The 21101-nt window shown below is 53.0% G+C and overlaps 1 protein-coding gene across 1 annotated transcript in view; it reads right to left on the bottom strand.

Annotated features, from left to right (window-relative positions):
* The window catches only part of GLIS1 (GLIS family zinc finger 1), a 234681-nt gene that overhangs the window by 75255 nt on the left and 138325 nt on the right, over positions 1 to 21101 (bottom strand). The window contains exons 3-4 of the mRNA XM_019020611.4: positions 18827 to 19004; positions 12860 to 13742 (exon numbers count right to left, since the gene is read on the bottom strand). Of these exons, the coding sequence (XP_018876156.3) occupies positions 12860 to 13742; positions 18827 to 19004 (1061 nt within the window). The remainder of the gene's footprint in view (positions 1 to 12859; positions 13743 to 18826; positions 19005 to 21101) is intronic.

The raw sequence follows: 21101 nt of genomic DNA, 5'->3' as shown, positions 1-21101 counted from the left end.
GGTACTGGGCACTGGGCTGGCCTCCCTGGGCGGACAGCCCCAGCTAGGCTGACCCAGAAATACCTCTGGGACAGCAACCATGCATCCCTCAACACGACCCTGTGAGCTGCTGCAAACCCCCCCACTTCATAGGACAAGAGTCCTGACTCTCTGTCTGAGTCCTTTCTAGCATGTTCCATTCCTTCTGCCCCACTGAACCACTCTCCCCCTTTTTATTACTAACATTCATTTATCTGTTGATCACATGTGTATCGGGAACTGTTTGAGGCATTGGAGATACAGAGGGAACAAAACAAAAACATCTAGACTTTATGGAGCTCAAGTTTGACTGGAGGACAGATCATAGACAAACACATAACAGGATTTCAGGTGGAATATAGGGGCAGACAGTGGCCAAAGGTGCTACTTTAGAGAGGCAGTCAGGGAAGGCCTCCTGGAGGAGGTGACATGGGAGCAGTGGTCAGGCTGGGGCAAGAGCATTCCAGGCAGACGGGGCAGCCATGTAAAGAGCCAGAGGTGGGAATGAACTTAGCATGTCTGAGGAACAGCCGGAACAGAGCAAGAGAGAGGAGTGTGGAAGGAACTGGGGCCAGAGAGCTCAGGAGGGTCCCACACCTGCCCTTTCCATGCCCTCCACCCCCTTCCTCCTCCCTAGGGTGTGCCAGGAATGCAGGAAGGTAACTATGGACATCTGAATGTCTGAGCTCAAAGGATGGAGCTCAATGGAGTCCAAGTCTTCCATTTTATAGATGAGAAAACTGAGGACTCAGAGGGGTGGGATGACTTGCCCAGAACCACAGACAATTTGAATGCAGAGCTGGGGAGGGAACCTAGCTCTGAACCCCTGACCTGCACTGTCTCTACTTAGACTGTATCAGGGTCAGGAGACCTAGGAGGGCTTCCAACTTCATCTAATCCAAGTCCTAATCACATACAGAGGAACTAAGGCCCCACGGTCAGGTGGCTCCATGCAAATGAAGAAAGGAGGCTGGCAGAGCCAGGCAGTGGAAGCAGAGCTGGCACTGGTGCAAGCCTGTGTGGGTCTTTGCACAAGCCAGGCTTCCTCTGACCCTAATACCCACAGCAATCAGTCATCATACCTTCCCAATGCACTAAGAAGGTGTGACATTTGAAACTGGTTAAAGTCTCCCTGGAGCCTGCCTGGCAGCTCTTTGTGAATCAGACCCTGCTAGGTGGGAAGGTGATTTTGACACGTGTGGTCTACATGCACCGCCAACCGTCTCCTGCTGTGTGACCTCCAGCAGGTCATCTCTCCGCCCTGGGTCTCAAGGCCCCATCTGTCAAAGGGTGTGGCAGAGGTTGGGAGGGGCATCAGAGGAGCTGCTGAACCTGGGAAATTTCCTCCCAGTGCACACGACAAGAGCCAGTGTTCTTCAGAATCTGGAAGGCAACACATGTAAGTGCTCACCGCAGGTGGTACTAGCACACAGGTGGTACTCAGCAGACTGTGGTGTCTAGCAGGCAGGACACTGGCTGGGAGTGGGGGATGCTGAGCTTGCCTCTTTCGCTCTGCAATTTCCAGTGAGCCACATCCTCTCTATGGGCCTCAGTTTCCACATCTGCAAACAGCAAATGTGAAGATCCAGGCAGTCGCCCTTGTGGCCTAGCTGAGGCACCTTCTGTTGTCCTGGACTCCTGTGGGAAGGAGGGAGGGGAGCAGGTAGAGGGGGTGCTGGGGATCTTATGGAAGTATCTGAAGCACTCATTTTTTCTGCCTGTGGCCAGACTCTCTTAAGCTCCAATCACTGTCATGTTCACTGGCAACTCAGCCTGATCAGAAATGACCCCGTAAGCCAAACTGCCTCCCAAAACTTGGGGTTCAGCAGATGCTGGGAAGAATACACTCACATTTAAATGTGGTAGGCAACTAGGGACAGCAGGAAGATCATGGGGCAGAGCCAGGACCTGAGCTGGAGGCGCAGATGTAACACTGGCCAAGTAGCTTCCACTCTGTGGATTTCAGTGACCCCACTGTGAAACAGCAATCCAGCCACCGCCCTGTGCCTTCCCTGAGCACAGGATCTATCCACCAAAACTGTGCAGCCCAGGGCCCTGCCCAGGGCCTGACTGTTCCCCAGGAAGATACAAATGTTACTTTTGGCTTGAAAACTCTATGGCTTGGGGATCTGATGAAACAAAGGGGCTGCTAGATGGTTCATCAGTTGAACAGACACTCACTGGGTGCTCTGTGCCCAGCAGACGTCCCAGTCTTGCCCCCCAGAATGCAGAGTCCTGCAGAGACCTCCAGTCCCATTGCCCCATCCCCAGGAAACGTACCGCCCAGTACCACATTGTCCATCTGCTGTCTGAGCTTATGCCCCAACATGGCAGGACCTATCAAGGGAGGTGGCTATACAGAGAGGGCAAGAGCAGGCTGCCTTCTAACAGGAGGCCACCTCCCAGCCATTTGGAAATTGCTACTTGCAAGGCAATAGAATCTCAGTGACAGATTCTCATTTTATCATTACCCACGTCACAAGAATGTATTGCGAGGAGGAGGGGCCGGGAAAGTCGGTGCCTTAATCACTTACAGACCACGGAGGCCCCAGTCCTGGCAGTGGAGGAAGATTTATTGTGGGGACGGGTGGAAAACAAAGAACAGTTGTGCAAACTTTACGGAACCACATTATGGGATATGCCTTTCCCATTTCCCACTGGCAAATGTGCTGGAGGCAGTTTCCGAAGGAGGACTGAGCTCCATTACCCAAACATGTGCAGACACTGTGCCCCAGCACGACACACTAGGCTGACCTGGCCTGGCCCACGGGTGCCCAGGTGTTGGCAAGACTGGGTGCATGGTCCGATGCCGGTGGATCTGTGGAAGAAGGGCTCCAGATTTGAGTGGACTGCCCTTCCTGAGCCCCAGTGTCCTCATCTGCCAATTGCCATGTACCCACCACACTAGCAACACTAAATGTTACCTCTGCCCATATCACAGTCCTGTGTACAACCCTTCCGAGACTCTCTCCACTCCCTCGGGGCACAGTCCAATTTCCTTACACTAGACCTTGAGGCCCTTTGAGGCTTAATTCCAATGCTTCTGCCCTCAGCCCCCATGCAGGTAATTCACTTCAAGACCAAAAGGACACCTATGTTCCCCACAAGGTCAAGACTATCACATGTCAAAACCTTCACGTGTGCTGTTTCCTTTCCCTGTAATGCGTCTTCTCATGGCCTACACCTGGAAAGTGCCCACCCACCTGTCAGAGCCCAGCTCTCATGACATCCTGAGGAAATCCTTCTCCCTCCTCTGTGTCAGAGGCATTTGGTTAATTCATTTGCCACCAGACCATTCTTCCTTTGACACTGTACTCCTTGCTTCTAGCACTGAACTTGGCACAGGGGGGTGTCAAGCTGTGTTGAAAGGTTGGTGGCCAGGTGGGGGTGGACAATACAGATTAGCCCAAGGCTGTCTCCCAAGGGAAGGGCACAGTTAAGGAAGGACTCTAAAGAAGGGCCTCTTCTCCTCAGCATCTCGGTCTTGGTGTGTCCAAGGTGACCAAGACCTTAGGGGTTACCTGGCCCATCCCCCATTTAACAGACGAGAACAAGATGCTGAGGTCTGCAGCTGCAGCCATCCAAGTGAGCACACAAAGCCAGCTCTGGCAACCCCATCTGTTATCCAGCAGAGACAGAGTCTATAAATTCTCAATTACGAAGTTTGCCATTTCCAGGATGGCCCTCTCAGAAAACATGGTCTGGACATCTTCTTAAAGTCACTGTTGATTTTATCTGACATTCTCACTCCAGTAAGACAATCATTTCAATTCCATTTACATTAAGTTCAAAAGCTTTTTCCTTTATTAGTTTAAATTCAATTCAAATAGTTGTGTTTTTTATCCTTAATTTTTTTTTCATATTCCATAAAGCAATGTTGGGCTCACAAAACTTGGCCAGCTCTCCTGTTCCCTCAAATTTGGTGCTCCTGGGAATTCTCTTCCCTGTGAGAGCTTGGGACTAACGACTTCACAAAATGGGGAGGTGGGGGAAGGAACAAGGGCTCCTGTTTTCAAGCATCTAATATGCGCCAGGCACAAGGTAAGTGCTACACATATATGATCTCATCTAGTTCTCACAACACTCTCCCCTCCACGCAGACAGGAAACCAAGGCTCAGAGAAGCCACGTGACTTGTCTTGAGGTCTCACAGCTGGTTAAGGGCAGAGTAAGGGATTTGAACCTTAGTGGTTGTCCTGTGTGTTTAGTCATTGGTCCACCCTGGCTCAGAATTTAAGTAAGAAGGGAAAGGGGTGGGGGGTCAGGGATGGACATAAGTAGGAATGGGGGATGGGGAATGGGGGTGAAACAGGGCAGGGTGGGGACGGAGGTGGAAGTGAGGTGGGGGTGGGCTGTGGAGCAGGGAAGGAGGGCATCCAGCAAAGCTGCAGGCTGAGGCCTCAAGACCAGGAACTACATTTGGGGAGCACATAGCCAACCTGTTCCATTCCTGATGGGGAACCTAACTGGGAGGAACACATCTGTGAAAGTGCCCTGTCTGTACTCAGAGGCCTGGCTGCAGGCAGGAGTACTGGACTGGGAGTCAGAGACTCAGCTTCAGCCCAGCAGCCCTGACTAGGGCAACAGTGCCCCTCTGCAGAGCACTCTGCAGTTACAGAGCACAGCCCCTCCACCCCCTACAGAAACTTCTGGGGTGAGCATCACAGCTCCCATTGTACAGATGCAAAAACAGACTTGGGAGTGAAGTGTCTTGTCCAAGGCTGCACGGCTAGTGAGCAGCAGAGCTGGGATGAGTCTCCAACTCCATCTATCTCCAGTCCCTCTTGTCCTTCCCCAGGCAAGTTATTTCCATCTGGGGACTCAGTCTCCCCTCTGCACAGTGGCTGGTGGGGGACGAGGCTCTGACCTAATTACAAGGCCAGAGAACTGGAAGGACACTGGCTTCCAGGAAGCCTCTCCTTGTTAAGCCCAAGCCCCCTGGGTTTGCTTTTCCAAAACAGGGGAGGAAGAAAAGCATCCCAATGTAAGCCAAGATCTGTGGAGCTAAACCTCGGGCTCAAGAGAAGAAAGACATTGGCATCTGTTGAGCCCCTACTAAACACTGTCTACTGCAGCCTCTGACTGCTAGGCACTATCCCATTTCACAGCGCGGGAAACAGGCTCAGCACAGCCAAGCGATGCATCCAAGGTCACAGAGCCAGCCCATGGCAGAGCTGGGACTTCCAACAGCCTTTTCTGTTTCTTTGGGGACATTCCTGACTGAACAGCCACTATCCATTTTAGACTTTCCCTTTTCTCTTTCGCAAATGCAAACTGTCCAGAACAGCCAGGACCATTCTGATATACTTACTGTGTGCCATTGTCTAGTTTCTCATCAAAGCCTCACAACAGTCCTATTACCCCAATTTCATAGGTAAGAAAACTGAGGCTTATAGAAGTCAAGCTACACTTGTACACAATCACAGGCTGAGGGGTGGCAAAGCTGGGTTTCAAATTCAGGCTTTCTTGCAGAAAAACTTCAAGCACCAGATTAGGGGGTAGACATGACAGTCTTTAAGGTCCCACCAATGTTGTGACTTCATAGGAAACTACTCAGGAAGACAGGGTCCGGGCAACCTCACACAGCCTTGGAACAGAGAGAACAGATAATCACAGGGCAGAGCCTCTGTCCTAGGGAGGGGACTCAGCTCCTCCACAACGAAGGCCAGGCCAGGCACTGAAGGGCATGTGGTCCCCCAGACACTTGGCCATGTTAGGAACCACTGTTACACACAGCGCAACACATGCTGGGAGAACAGGAGGCACAGAGAAAGGGGGAGCTAAGGAGGGAGCACTAAACTGAGTTGTGAAGGATGTATAGGAGTTTGCCAGGCTAGGAAAGGCATTCTAGACAAAGGAATCAGCAAAAGCCAAGACCCAAAGGATTTAAAGGACCTGGAGAATGCAGACTCTCTAGGAATTCAGGAGGAGAGGAAGCTTCAGGGCAGAAAGAAATAAAGCAGGCATCCCTGGGCTGCTGTTAATGTACCGGATGACATGAGGCCATGGTGCCTGCTCTCTGGGCTTCAGCTTCCCCACCTAATAATGAGGGTAGACATGAGAAGTGACATGATCCCAGGAAGGATCATTAATGAGGACACTTCTGGATGCCAACTTGCAAGCTGACTTTGCCCAAAACAGTTCTCCTTCCCAGATCCATCCAATCCTAGATTGAGTTGAGGCAAGTTGAGGATAGACTTGGTGGCTTGAGTGGGTGGGACCACTTGGCCTCTCTGGCCTCATTTACAGCAGGATTCTCCAGGGCAGCTTTTTGATTTGACCAGAAACCCCAGCCTCCAGGAAGGGAGCTTGTTTCCAGGCGACTATTCTAATGAGAGTGAAATGTTTTACTTTTCAACCCATGAGGTGTTCTCTACTCCAAGACAGAACAAAGGACCTATCAAGTCAGCAGGCAACAGGCTCTCAAGGTGACTGGGTGCTGGCTTCTTGAGAAAAATAGTTACATGCAATATCCATTTACTTCCCCACTCGACTGAGGGCTCCTTGAGACCAGGCAGGATTTGATTCCCTTCTGTGACCCCAGGGCCCAGCCAGGGGGCACACAGCAGGTGCTCAGTGACAGCTTGCTGAATGAGTTTCAGATCTGGATATCCTCTCAATGTTTGTAAACAGACTGATGATTCTGTGCCTGGGAGGTGGCTTGGGGTCATGGCCAGTACACAGTCTCTGGAGTCAGACTGAGACCTGGGTTTAAATCTGACCCCACCATGCATTTGGGACCTGAACTTGGGCCAGAACTGGACTGTCCTTTCCCCATCTATAAAATGGGGATCATAATTCCAGTCTCCATGAATATTTTGAGGGCTGAGATCATGCACGTGGAAGCACTACATAAACTGAAAATCGCCTGACAAGTGTCTCAATAATGATCTCGTCCCACTTGATCAACCTGGCCAAGCTTATAAAGCCAGGCTGCAAAACCTCAGCTCCTGGCTCCCCTCCCTGTCTCCATCATCCAGCAATAATATCACAAGATTCAAAAGCAGTGTTCTTCCCACAGTGCCAGAAGTCTCACATCACAACATCTTCATCTCTGCACCCCCAGCTCCTAGCATGAGGCCTGGCACACCAAAGCGAGGCAAGTGTTTCAGGGGGATGATTCTTTCCTAATTGGAGGGTCACTTTCCCACAGCCTAAACCTTCCCCAACTTTCGATTATCAGCCCCTTCAGGGAACTTTCCCTGCCCACTGATGCATACTTGCTGTGCAGTCCTGGGCCCCTGACCACCTTCTCTGGGTCTGTCTTCCCTGTTCTCTGTCTGTATGTGATGGGATGAACTGGCCGACCTGCCACTCATCCATTTCAGGGTCCTGGGTAATTCCCTGGGATGAGCTTCAGATGTTGCAATGGGTGAGGGGTGTCTGCTGGCCTTAAAATGCTCAAGCCCACAGGGCTGGTCTCAAGATGTTGGGCAGGGGGCAGAAGGCAGCAGATGCACAGGGACTCCACCCACTGTGATTTGAAAAGCACAGAGGTGACTGTTCTTCTGAAGGAAGAGGCTGGGCAAAAGTGGATGAGTAGAAGGCGGTGTGTCCCATTAGAATGGGCCAGGCAGCTGAGGCAGGTCATACAGAGCAAGCCATTTTGCCTGCGAACTTCAGAAACATACAGTTTCTTCTTCTGTAAAATGGGCATGGTAATTCATGGCTGGCCATGGTAAGTTTCAGAATATATTAATTCTCTTCTCCCTCAGGATATCCCATGGGATATGAGCCCAGAACCCCAATCAAACCTCTCTCCAGTTAACACTGGTTGGGCAGGTCAGCAGATATGGTTGGTATCTACCTCCTGCCACTTGGCAGACTGTGTGATCTTGAGAAGTGATTTGGCCTCTCTGGGCCTCAGAGGTTTTTGTTTTTGAGACAGGGTCATGCTCTGTCACCCAGGCTGGAGTGCAGTGGTGTGATCATAGCTCACTATAGCCTCAAACTCCCTGGCCCAAGTGATCCTCCTGCCTCAGCCTCCCACGTAGCTGGGGCTACAGGCATGTACCACCAAGCCCAGCTAGGAGGTCAAAACAACAGATAGGGAATGGCTTGCATTGAGCCAGGATAAAACCATCTCTGAATCTCAGTAAGGAGCAACTCCCTTTAGCTCCCCTGCCCCTCCCAGCACCCAGGATTTTGTTTCTCAGGGGCTGGCGGAGGGGGGTAAAGGTTTGGGGCAAGGCAAAAGGGAAAGCCAGAAGCCCCAGGATTATGGGGAATGACCGTGAGTTTGGCCCAGGCTAGGAGGGCAAGGCCCTCCCGGCAGGTCCAGCCAGGTGGCTTGTGTTCTGAGTTCCTTGGCTAGTTAAGGCCAATCCATAATACTCAGCTTTCAACCAGATTGATTTCTCTGGCCCTAGATTCAGAGGCACCTGGGACAGACTGGCAAACAGTGGAGAGGGGCGTAAGGAATGGAGACCAGTGGCCAGAGGAAGCTGGGCAGGAGGAAAACCCGGCCCGAGACTCCAGCAGCTCATGAGGACTGGGAGGACACGCATGGGCCTCCTATGCCACAGGTCCAGCTGCCCCAGCCTAGCTCCATGCCCCCTGAGCAGACACTGTCTGACTCAGAGAAGGTGATCTGCAAATGACTGTCAATGAATAAGATGCAAAGAATCAGGGATCCCTGGTAGATATCGAATGGCAAGGACAGAGTGCCTGCCCTGCCCAAAGCAACCACCCACATACTGCCCTTCCCACCCTACTGACAGCAGAGGCTGCTACAGTCTCAAGTCCAGGCTCTGCCATCCATTGACTGGCTCTTTTGAGCCACAGTTTCTTCATCTGTAAATCAGCTGTAAATAACCCTGCCCTAAGCCCCAGGGCTACTGTACACATCACCTGAGATCAATGCTGGAGTGTGATGGGGAAGCAAGCACCCTCCCTTACATCATCTCTTTTATCCCTAATCACAACAACCCTAAAAGGCAAGTACTATTATTACTCCATTTTACAATCGAGTATGCTGTAGTTCAGAAAGGGTAAGTCACCAGCACGAGGTCACACAGCTGCCAAGTGACTAAACCAGGCTGGGTCCCAGGTCTGTGGGACTCCAGACCTGGGCTTTTCACCTCTGCACATGCCATCCGGACTGTGCTCACAGCTTTGGTAAAACTCTTCACCAAAGTAAGGGACTCTTCTCATGCCTATTGTTGTTTTATAAAACCCAAGGTAGAGAAGGGCATTGTCATGACTTTTCCTTTTTCACTCTGCCTCTCTCCTTCTTGATGTGGAGAAAAGCAAGCTACAGTCTGCTAATTTCTGCAGTCGCAGACAATCAGAATTCCGGCCGTCTGGGAGAACCAACTTAAGAAAGCATGAAATTAATCTGTTCAAAGTTAACATCTTGGAGTCGTCGCGTCAGTATTTGGGTTGGATGGGTAACCTTGTTATCGTAACACAGATGAAGCACCACATTTAATAAGGCTGAGACAACTCGGGCAACGTAAGAAACATAACAGGATATTGCAAAAAGATTAGGGAGCTTCCTCTGGACAGCATGGATGGGCCGTGCAGAGGGCAGGGTGGGGGACGGATGATGCCATTGACCTTGGGGGTCCAGCAAGTCCCTAGTCCCAGGCCTGGCCTAAGGACTAAGATGCTCAGGCAGAGGGGAGCTGGGCTCCTCTCAGCACATTGAGGCCTGCCTGGTGCCGGAGCAGAGGCTCCGCTGGCTAAATGTAAGCCAGCTGCGAGAATGGGAGTGTTCCAGTCGGATGGGATGGGGGAGGCTTACCTCATGAAAGAACTGTGGAAACGGCTGCTGGAAAGATAATAAAAGGATTAACTGCTATTTTAGTGGGCCATTTACTCTTCAATCAAAATGTCTCATCTATTTCCTGTTCTCCAGAGGCTCTGGGTCCAAAATTCCTTTGTCTATTACAGTGCATGGTAGCAGAGGCCTGTCATGAAAAATTAATAATTTTACAGGGAAGGGAGATTTTACTTATCTGGGTGCTGGTTGAGGCCCACCCCTTCCCCTGGGTTACCCACTGTGCCAGCATCATGGAGGAGGGGGAGCATGCCCACCCCACCGCAGGCAAGAGGAGGCCAGGGGAGGCTCTGACAAGCCTCCGAAGCCCAGATCTCTGCTGCTGTCTCCAGATGGTGACACCCAGTGGGGCGGGCCCTAAGAGCCCAGAGAATAGTCAGTTTAGCAGAGCTACACAAACAAGAGCATTGCAGTTTGGAAAGATGTAGGCTCGAGTCCCATTCCAATGGTTACTAGCTGTGTAACCCTTGGCAAGTTATTTTTATTACCATTATCATTCTTAGCCTCTATTCTTATTATAACTGTTGTTATTGTTTCCAACTAGCTGTGTGACCTGGGGCAAATTATGCAATCTTCCTGAACCTCAGTTTCCTCATCTGTAAAATAGGGGTTCACAGTATCTACCCCACAGCATTGTGTTGAGGACCAGGTAGAGTTGTCACTTAGAATAGCACCTGCACACAGTCTGTACTTGGAAGCTGCTTGCTGGTATTATCATCACCACAATCCTAAACCCTGGAAGAGGCAAGATCAAGTGTTCTCATGGGAGCAAGTGGAAGGCCAGCCAGACCCCACCCAACCTTTGTTTCTTCATTTGTAAAAACCCTTGGTTTTACAGGACTTGTAAGGATTAAACAATACTGATAGGTGAGTGTAGACACAGCTTGATATCACCTCCTCCATGAAGCCCTTCTGGGCCTTCCCTCCCTGGGATTATGCAAACTCCATCCCAGGACCTGCCACTCATCTCCCACCCATCTCTGAGCATGAGTGTCCCCAGGGCAAGGGCCATGGGAGGTCCAGGTCTGGGTCCCCAGAACCAGGCCTCAGCCAGTGTAAGCCAGTGTCCTGTGAAGTCTGTGGAATCCTGGCAGCCTGGCCGCAGAGAGAGAGACCCTGAGTCTGCACTGAGTAACCCAGGCCCCTCTGACCCCTCGCTGGGCCCTGTTTCCCAAGCTAGAAAGTGGGCGGGGAAGGGCTAGATCCTCTCCGACTTCCCGAATTTCCAACACAGATACTCTTCTGGATGCCGTGATTCCACACAGAGGCCCCACTGTGAGAAGACCACCAACCACAGGCAGAAGCCAGGTGTAAGCCAGTGTCCTGTGGAGTCTTGTCAAGGTTCCTTCGGGTCACAGAGCCTCCACCTCGGCCCCCACAGGCACCCACAGACTCACCCATAAAAGAGAATATGTGAAGGAGAACTGTGGCTCAGCAGCTGTCAGCTCCAGGGTCTCGGGGAGAGATGGGGGCCCAGCTGTCTCCCAGCAGCCCTGGCCTGGCCTGCGCGCTGTCTATTGGTCAACTCCTTCTAGGCAGGGGCATGTGTCACAGGACCCCAAACAAGCCAGAGCATCGCCAGGGGCTGGCCCAGCCACCAGGCCTCCTTCCAGCATCCTCTCAGCCCAAAGGCACAAGACAAAGTCAAAGTCTCAGCCTGTCCGATGCACTCTCCCCACCACTGCTCCACACACCAGAATGCTAACCACAAGCTCCCTCCTCCTGCCTCCCCTTGGCACAGGCCATTCACTGCTGCTTACTTGTTTACAAAGCAAACTCTTTCTCCTCCTTCAAGACCCAGCCTCCTGAAGCTGCAGAAGCAGATCCTGTCCGACGCCCAGCTCCCAGCTCCACAGGTAGGTGGGGCCCAAGGGCAAGCACCTTGCCCCAGGAGGACGGAGTTTATGCTGCTGACTGCCAATGTGTCCTGCCTCCTTCCCGGCCCCTACAATGTCACCCTGGGCTCTGAGTGGGGACACTATGCCCCTTCCCAGACCAAGTGCTCCATGAGTGGGTGTCCAATGACAGTGTTTGACACTTGCACAAGTCCAAGTGTGAAACAGCTTGACTTTAGCTATGGCACCAGCCCCAGCACACCAGCCATGCTGCTGCCCTGATGGCTGGGCGGGCTGGGCAGTGGCCCTGGTGGCCCATGCTTCTCAACACCAAGCACACCCTGAGGTCCAGCTCTGCCGTTTCTGGGCAGGCACCTCTCCTAGTGGGCTGGCTGTGCCTCGGAGGTAGCACAGCAGTTAGGCTGAGTGTATCAGGGAGTGCTCCTAGCCTCTGATACAGTATTCCCCACAGACGGGGCAGAAATGACCTGTCACAGAAATGACCCATCACAAGGGCTGGAGGCCTGAGTACTCACAGTTAATATGCATGTGTGTGTGCGCGCGTGCATGCATGTGTGTGTGCACATGCGCATGTACACATAATGCTAGTGCCAGAAACCTGTCTCAACTCCAGGAAGAACGCTACTGGTACTACCCAGGGCCTTAGCTAGTAACCCTGGGCCCCAGCCCAAACCCTGCCCTGGGGACCTGCAGCTCTCGAGCCGGGTGCCTGTTAGGCCCCACTGTTCCTTAGTGGAAGCCAAGGCTGTCGGCAGCACTAGAAGGCCCAGGGAACCTCACTGGGATGGGTGGCGGTGAGGGCCCAGCGCTGGAGGAGAGTATGTTCTCCACATCTCATTTGGCCACCAGCAGGTGGGACATGGAGCACAAACACATGAAAGAAGAGGCTGGCCACGCCTGTTTTTCCAATCGCATGTGCACACAGCCCCGGGCCCTGTGGCGTGCTAAGATATATCTAATGCCTCAGAGTGGGGGACTGGGCACCTAGTGAGTATGAGGGCCCCTCTGCCACGGTTCCCAGTGACAGGGGCACTGACCGTCTTGACCAGGGGCCACATCCACAGCATGGGTCCTTTCCTCCTCAACCACAGGGATCTCAGCCAGCCCAGAGGAAGGAGTCCCAGGCGGCCTCTCCTGGGGCACTGGGGTGAGTGCTGCTCTGCCAGAGGGGCTGGGGTGAGGCCTGGCGGCCGGTGGGAACTCACCATGCACTTGTTGGGCTTCTCGCCCGAGTGCACTCGCATGTGGATGAGCAGCTTGTAGCGGGCGTTGAAGGGCTTGTAGCGGCGCACGCAGCCAGCCCAGAAGCAGGTGAAGTCCTCGCCCTTGCGCTGGTCGATGTGGCTCTTCTCGATGTGCCGCACCAGCTCCTCCTGCTGCTCATAGGCTGCACAGCAGTCCACCCAGCGGCACGCCTGCCGCCCGGCCACCACCCTGCCTGCCAGGCCCAGCCCCAGGCCTCCAAGGCTTGGGCCAGGCGGCAACTGAGACAGGGGATAGGGGGGCGGCAGGCCCTGCTGGTGAGGCCCAAAGAGCTCTGAAAACTCATCCGCGGGTTCCTGCTTCAGGAAGCTCGCCTTCCGGCAGGCTTCAAGTTGCAAGCTGCCCTCATGGCTGTCCGTCGGTGCAGGGCCAGGCCGGGCCCGCTTGGAAGGGCCCCCCAGATCTCCCGCCAGAGGGGGGCTCCGGAGTCCATTTACACAGGTGACCAGAGACGTCTGGGAGGAGCGGATGATGGAGGTGACGTCGGAGGAGGCACAGGGTGAGGAAGAGGCTGGGGAGGTGGCGGGTAGGCCCAAGAGGCAGCAGCGCTTCAGGCTGCCCTCGGGGAGGTGGGCCTCGGGCTGGAGGCCCAGGCCAGAGCTGCGTTCGCTGCCCAGAAGGTAGCAGGAAGGCGCAGGGGTGGCGAGGCTTCGGCCCGGGAGGTCCAGGTCTGGGTGCAGGCCAGTGGCCGGCGGGCCCCGACAGTGGGCAGACAGGGATGTGCGGGCCTCTGCCATGGCTTGGTAGTCGGGCAAGGACTCCTGTTTGATGTGTTGTGTGGTTGGGAGGCTGCCGTTCACATAGGTGGCCTGGGGTCTAGGTGACCTGGAAGACAGTGGCCAGAGAGGTCATGAGAGGCTGGGCTCGCCACAGAGGGAAGGCCCAGGTGGGGGCAGCCAGGGAAGCTGAGGACCAAGGGATGGACAAGCCCAGGGCAGGAGGCAGAGGCTGAGGGCTGGAGGCAGAGAAAGTGCACCTACGGACTGGTTGTCTGGAAAACAAGCAGAGTGTAAAGGAAAATGGGGAGAGAGAGGAAGAGAAGGGCTGGGGAGGGAAAGAAGAGGCAGGAGGCCAGGCACAATGGCTCATGCCTATAATCCCAGCACTTTGGGAAGGCAAGGCAAGAGGACTGCTTGAGTCCAGGAGTGTTCAAGACCAGCTTGGGCTACATAGTGAGACTCCATCTCTACAAAAAAATTTACAAATTAGCCAGGTGTGGTGGTGTGCACCTGTAGTCCCAGCTACTTGGGAGGCTGAGGTAGGAGGATTGCTTGAGCCCAGGAGGTTGAGGCTGCAGGGAGCCAAGGTCATAACATGCACTCCAGGGTGAATGTGGTGAGAACATCAGGAAGGAGGACCTTGCATCATTTTACCAAAGCTCAGCACCCCCACCAGCCCTGGATGCCACGCCATCCTGCCTCCCAGGGGGCTGCCCTGCTCCCTCTCCGTGGCCTTCTAGTGAGTTCTCCAGGAAGAAGGCTGAGGCTGGCATTTTGAGGAACACCCAGGTCAAGGGTATATTAAATTCCACTTACATGTCCTTTAAATCTTTCTTAATTTTTGTAATCTAGCTTAACTTCTACAAATGCTAATTGTCTGACACTTCGCCCCAAGCAGCCTGGCCTTTCCACTGTTAATGTCAGTGCATGGGGGAGTCTGAAGTGCAGTCCTGGTGGGGGTGTCTCAGGAGGAACTGAGGAAAAGCTTCCGAGGGGTCCCAGGGTTTCAGGCCCTCACAATGTGACTGCATGAAACTGCGATTTTGGGGAAAAGCCATGGGGCAGGCCAGGCAGGGCAGCCCATGGGAGCACGTGGGTTTGAGATCAGGCTCAGCCACATCCAGCCGTGCAAACGTGGGCAAGGTCCTTTGCCATCCTGGGCCTCTCTCCTCCTCTGGGACATCAGGAGGATCCTCCCCATGAGAGCGAAGGTGGTGTATGTGGGCACGGCTGGGGTTTGCCAGGTGGCTGTCTTCACCACATAGGTGGTACACAAGTGCCCAGAAGGCCTCTCCCACATGTGGAACATTCCCTCCACCACTGCGCAGGAGGCCAGGCTTAAATAACACAAAGGGATTCCTGCACTGAAGCTTCCACCATTCTGAGTGGGGGGACCAGGTAAGGTGCAGAGAGAGACGGCAGGGCCTACCTGTCACCAGAGCACTCTGAAAAGGGGAAAGGTCAGGAAAGTGAGGCACGGCTGAGAGTTAGGACGCCCCCCTGGCTGGCTAGGCAGAACAGGGAGCCTGGTGCTATGCCTGAAGTCTGGCTAGGACACCCCACGCCACCTCATCCCATCTGAACCTCAGTTTCCTTGCCTGTAAAATGAGGGCTAAGTCTCTCTACCTTAGAGGATGGCTGCCAGATCGAGTGAGATGGCCCCGTGACGGCCCTCTGCGAAGGGGATGGCAGGGTGAGGGGAGCTCTTATCCGTTCACCACCACTGTCTTGGGGCTCTCGGCAGCCAGAGCTGTGGGGTCATCACCTGTCCCTCGGTTTCCCAAGATGGCCTTGCAGCTCCAGCCCCTCCGTCTCTGGCTCCCTGCAACTGGAGCAGCCCGAGCTCCAGTCATGAGGTACAGGAGGGGAGGGGAAGGGAGCTGCTGAGATTGGGATAATCAGTGTTTCTCCAGCAGAGACTCAGGGGAGAGGCAGGGGTCTCAGATCGCATGTCTCTGAGGGCTCAGGAACTGCAGTCTGAATGGAAAGTTAGTGATTTCACTCAACAGGCTTTTCACTCTGTGCTGGGTGATGCTGAAGAAGTGGGAAGACCAGGTCCCTGACCTTGGGCAGCTCCCCTTCCAATAGGGGAGTCTGTGGACCAGTCCCCTGAGAGAACATTTACATTCTGCTGAGGGGTAGGTAGAGTTCTGGTGAACAGAACTAGTTACGTAGCCTCTCTAGCCTCAGTTTCCCCACTCAACGGCAGTTGGGGGTTGAGAACATTAATGCATAAAAAGTGCTTGGCCTGGTGAAACCCTGTCTCTACTAAAAAAAAAAAAAAAAAAAAAAAAAAAAAACAACTACAAAAAATTAGCCGGGTGTGGTGGCAGGCACCTGTAGTTCCAGCTACTCGGGAGGCTGAGGCAGGAGAATGGCGTGAACCCGGGAGGCGGAGCTTGCAGTGAGCCGAGATGGCGCCATTGCACTCCAGCCTGGGCGACACAGCGAGACTCAGAAGAAAAAAAAAGTGCTTGGCCTGGGGTGTAGTGCACAGTAAGCACACCACCATCGTTTTTTATTAGCCGTAGGATCTGGGCCTCCTGGGACCATGAGGACTGAATACAAGAATGTGCACCCAAAGGAGTCACTCAGGAAACCGAGGCTTTTATTAGTATTAGAGAGTTAGGCTGGAGGCAAGGAGGCAGCTGGCGCAGGAGCCCAGGCGCTAGTTGCAAGGTCCTGAGATTGGGAGGAGCAGGCGCCGAGAGTGGAGAGAAGGGGCCCCAAACACAAGGCCATCGGGCGGTTGGGGGAAGGCATGGAATTCGGATCAGGTGTGGCATAGGGGCTGGGGGTCTGTTTTTCTTTAGGAAAATGAGCAAGTCTGAAAGTGTCAGCTCAAATTCAACCACTTTAATAGGGAGGGTGTGGGGGCACAGCAACTTAGACTGATGCCAGCGTAGAATTCTACACACAGACTCTCCTGTGCCGTAAATTGTCAAAATGATATTCAAAATGACAAATGATATTTCTGACTGTCTCTAGCAAAAGAAAAAAAAATCCTCTTCCTTAGCTTTTCCTAGGTTAGCAAAGCTTCTACCCTGAGAGATAATAGAATGAATTTCACCAGGGAAATTGGATACCACTGGGGAGTCTCCAGAGAAGAATCCAGCAGATAAGTGCATTTGACTGTCACCAAACAATGCATGGCTCAAAAACTATAAGACACTTGCTCCTTGCTATGGACTGATTTGTGTCCCCCCAAAATTTATACATTGAAGCCCTAACATCCAGTTTGACTGTGTTTGGAGACAGAGCCTTTAAATAAACAATTAAGGCTAAACAAGGTTATAAGGTTGAGGGCCTACTCTGATAGGACAGGTGTTCTTATAAGAAATGAGGGCCGAGCACGGTGGCTCACGCCTGTAATCCCAGCACTTTGGGAGGCTGAGGCAGGTGAATTGCTTGAGCCCAGGAGTTCGAGACCAGCCTGGCCAACATGGTGAAACCCCGTCTCTACAAAAAATTAGCCAGGTGTGGTAGCACACGCCTGTAGTCCCAGCTGCTGGAGTGGCTGAGGTGGCAGGATCACTTGAGCCTGGGAGGTGGAGGCTGCAGCGAGTCAACATTGTGCCACTGCACTCCAGCCTGGGTGACAGAGTCAGACCCTGTCTCAAAAAAAAAAAAAAAAAAAAGAGGAATTAGGGCACAGGCTGAGGGATGGCCACGTGAGTACTCAGCGACAAGGCGGTCATCTGCGAGCTGAGGAGAGAGGCCTCAGAAGAAACCAAACCTGCTGGCACATCAGTCCTGCACTTCTAGCCTCCAGAATGGTGAGAAAGCACAATTCTGTTGTTTAAACCACCTAGTCCATGGCATTTGCTATGGCAGCCTAAACAAACGAATACACACCTAAAATCAGAAGTTTTACTAATATCAAAGGAAGCCAGAAGGAATCTAAATTCTCAAAGGAAAATGGTTGCACTTGGGAAGAACAGCATCCTTCTATTTAGGAATTTATCCACTGTGGAGCTCTCACGAGAACGTAAACTCCATCAGGAGAGATCTTTGCTTCCTTCACCAAGATGCTCCCAGCACCGACCACAGTGCCTGGCACATGACAGGCACTTGACAAATGGCTGGTGAAGGAATAAACTGCAAACTGGCAACTGGGAAAATGTTTAGAATCTCTGGTCTGTGAAGCAGGCCTCAGGCCAGCAGCCCCAGGCAGTGGGTGAGGGGCCTGGGGCTGAGCTGGTGTGCACAGAGGCCTGTCTGTGACTGACCTGGCTGTCAGCAAACCAGAGGGCACCAAGGCTGCTATGGTTTGAATATCTGTTCCCTCCCAAACTCATGCTGAAACTTAATCCCAAATGTGGCAGTGTTGAGAGGTGGGGCCTTTAAAAGGTGACTGGGTTGGGTCATGAAGGCTCTGCCTCATGTATGGATGAATCTGTTCACGGGTTAATGGATGATCATGGGAGTGGGACTGTGCCTTTGTAAGACAAGAGAGACCCGAGCTAGCGTGTTCAGCCCCCTCACCAGGTAATGCCCTGCGCCACCTCGGGACTCTGCAGATGCCCAGCCAGCAAGAAGGGCCTCACCAGATGCAAACCCTCAATATTGGACTTAGCCTCCAAAAATGTAAGACATAAATTCCTTTTCTTTATAAATTACCCAGTGCCAGGTATTCTGTCAATATGTAACAGAAAATAGACTAAGACAAAGACACAATTGAGACCCCAGGAGAAGCTGTAGGAGGCAGGCGTCAGCCCAATGCACACCCTAATGAGACAGGGTGGTCGGCACTGGAAGTGTGCAGGCTCTGAGTGGACAGCTACCCAGCAGGGCTCTGTGGGCCATGGTCTCCTGGGGCAGAGATGGTATGTGGGAGGAATCCCTCTCTGCCCTATCAGCAGTTCAGGGTTTGACACTGTATAAACTCTGAGCTGGGCTTTCCTTCCCCAACCTACCCATGAATCTTCCTCTTCTGAAATGATTGATTCTCTGTGAAAAGCTTAGTCTGCTTGTTCAGCAGGGAAACACCTCAACAGAACCATCTTGTGTCTCTCAGAAGGCAAAGCAGAAGGTGCAGGATCTAGGCCAGGTAGCTGCTTCTGAGCTATGGGCCCCTCGTGCCTCCATTTCCCCATGTGTCCCCCCAGCTAAATAGAGGAGGTGAGGCCTGAGGCCCATGGTCCTGGGGCCTCCTGGGAGTGTCCACAGAAAGCAGCTGCCCACACCTACCTGTTAGGGTGGGGGAAATGCAGCAGCCTCTCACAAGCTTGGGGGTGAGCCCGGGGCGGCGGGCTTCCTGCAGGGAGAAACAGGCCCTGGCAGCAGGTGGGGCCAGGGCCCTCAGCAAGGTCCAGGTCCAGCAGGCTCTTCTCTGAGCCCGGGGTACAGTGGCCGTAGCTCCCATTCACTAGGCAGAGAAAGACAGGGAGAGAGGGACACAGTGAGTGGGAACAGCCTGCAGAGGGGTGTGGGGAGAGGGCAGTCCCTGGGGTACAGCAAGGGACAGGGCACCCAGAGCCAACACTCACTGCATCCCTGCTGCATGCAAGGTACCAGGATACCTCATCTAATTCCCACAACCACCAGCAGGATTGATAATAAAATCCTCCATTCTCAGATGGGGATGCTGGGTCTCCGGTGGTTAAATGACTGTTACATGAACACTGGATACCTCCTATGTACAAACACTGTTCTAGGTGCAGGAAACACTGGTAAACAAGAGAAACTCTGAGTCTCTTGGAACGTACAGTGTATTATCCTCACGTTAACCACATGGTGCTCGTGAGGCAAGGTGTGAGAACACCAGCTGGGGCAGGTGGCTGCTCAGCTGCGCTGCTGCCCACAGGCTGGAGGGAGCGGTGCTGACATGTGAATGTCAAGGAGTACATGCTCACTAAACAGCATCTGGTACAGTTAACACAAAAGCTCAGTCTACATTGTCTCCCAAATTGTGTTACGCCATAGAAACACAGTGTGCAATTATACCTCGCTATCGCCTGATTCTTCCACAACCTGCCTCATGCCCTGCCTCGCCCTGCTAGTGGGTTTCTAGGAAGATTAGCTGAAGCAGTTGATGTGAAAGTGCTGAAAAACCACAGAAAGTGTAACAAGAGTCAGGCGTGCTTGTTCTAAGCTCCTTTCCCTCTCTGGGCCTCAGTTTTCTCATCTACGGATGAGGGATATACACCTCCAAACTCCATCTTCTTACGCTTTCTGTCCTGTCACTCACAGAGCAAAGCTAGGGAGGAAAGGACATGAATTTTGGGGGCTGACAGACCTCGATGTGAGCCCCTACTCTGCCCCAAACCAATTCCATAACTCAGACAAATCCCTGCACAGGCCAGACCCTGTTTCCCCTGTGTAAGGGGATCTCACCCGTTCCCCAGTGATGCTGTGAGCCTCTGAGAGCAGAAGCGCAAAGTCTCTAGCACGGTGCTGAAACCTAGTGGATGCACCAAGAAGGAAAATTGTTCTTATTGTTAAACAGCACTTCAATAATTACAAAGTGCCTTGCAGATACAATAAAACATGATTGATAGGCCCAAGTATGGCCAACACTGAGAAAGATAAACCATTAAGACGTGAAAAAAACCTGGTCCTGGAACATGATTGACTCCTTACCATGAGGAAAAGGACATCAGCAAGAGCAGCATCTGGCGAGCAGCCTGTGCAGGACCAGGGCTGGGGACGCACACCACTGTCGCACTTGAGCATCCCCACTGCTGTCCAAGGGAGGCCTGAGTCTCACCATCCTCATTTTACAGAGGACAAAACAGAGGCGTGGGGAGGTTCAATTACTCACCCAAGAACACACAGCTAGGAAGCCTCTGAGTTGGATTTCCGGATCAGATCTGTCAGACCCAAACCCCACGTCTTAATCGCTATGTAATAAGAAGCCTTTTAGAGAGTCCACCCCCGAGGATCCCTGTCCCTCAACCCTAATTCTAGCCCACCCTCAAGGCAGTTCCTTTGGCACACAATTATCCCCATGCTGAGGCCGGGCACTCAGTGCTAACTAGCCATGTGCCATAGCTCTGGACAGGCACCAGGCATTTGCTTGCCGAGCACGTTCCAGTCTGCGGATGAGCATGCAACGCTCACAAGGTCCCAGGGCAGGTGAGGTGCTCATATGGGAGCCTCCAGGTTCCCAGCCACACGAGAGCCCGTGGAGAGGACTCGGCAAACATCTGCTCCCATGCTACCTTCCCAGCCCCAGCCCCAGTCCTGGCCCGTCCTGCTGCGAGCAACGCTTGTTCCCACTGGCCCTGGCTGCTGCCTGGCCAGCCCCTCGCAAGCTTATGTTTTAATAACTGGGTTGTTTTTTAATTAAAATGAAATCCCTGGTAACAAACGTGAATGGCCTGAGTTAATGAGAGCAGGCTGCCGCTCACTTAACTCCGTCTCTGCTTGGCCGTCTTTGCCTTTTCCAAATCGTTTCTGCATGCAATTTTATTGTCCCATTGAGGCAAACCCTGGGACTGGGCCTCAGAAAACTGTGGATAAT

This window comes from Gorilla gorilla, chromosome 1 (assembly GCF_029281585.2).
Source record: "Gorilla gorilla gorilla isolate KB3781 chromosome 1, NHGRI_mGorGor1-v2.1_pri, whole genome shotgun sequence".
Lineage (NCBI taxonomy): Eukaryota > Metazoa > Chordata > Mammalia > Primates > Hominidae > Gorilla > Gorilla gorilla.
The sequence above is the reverse complement of the archived record's forward strand: the minus strand, read 5'-3'. Positions and strand labels throughout refer to the sequence as shown.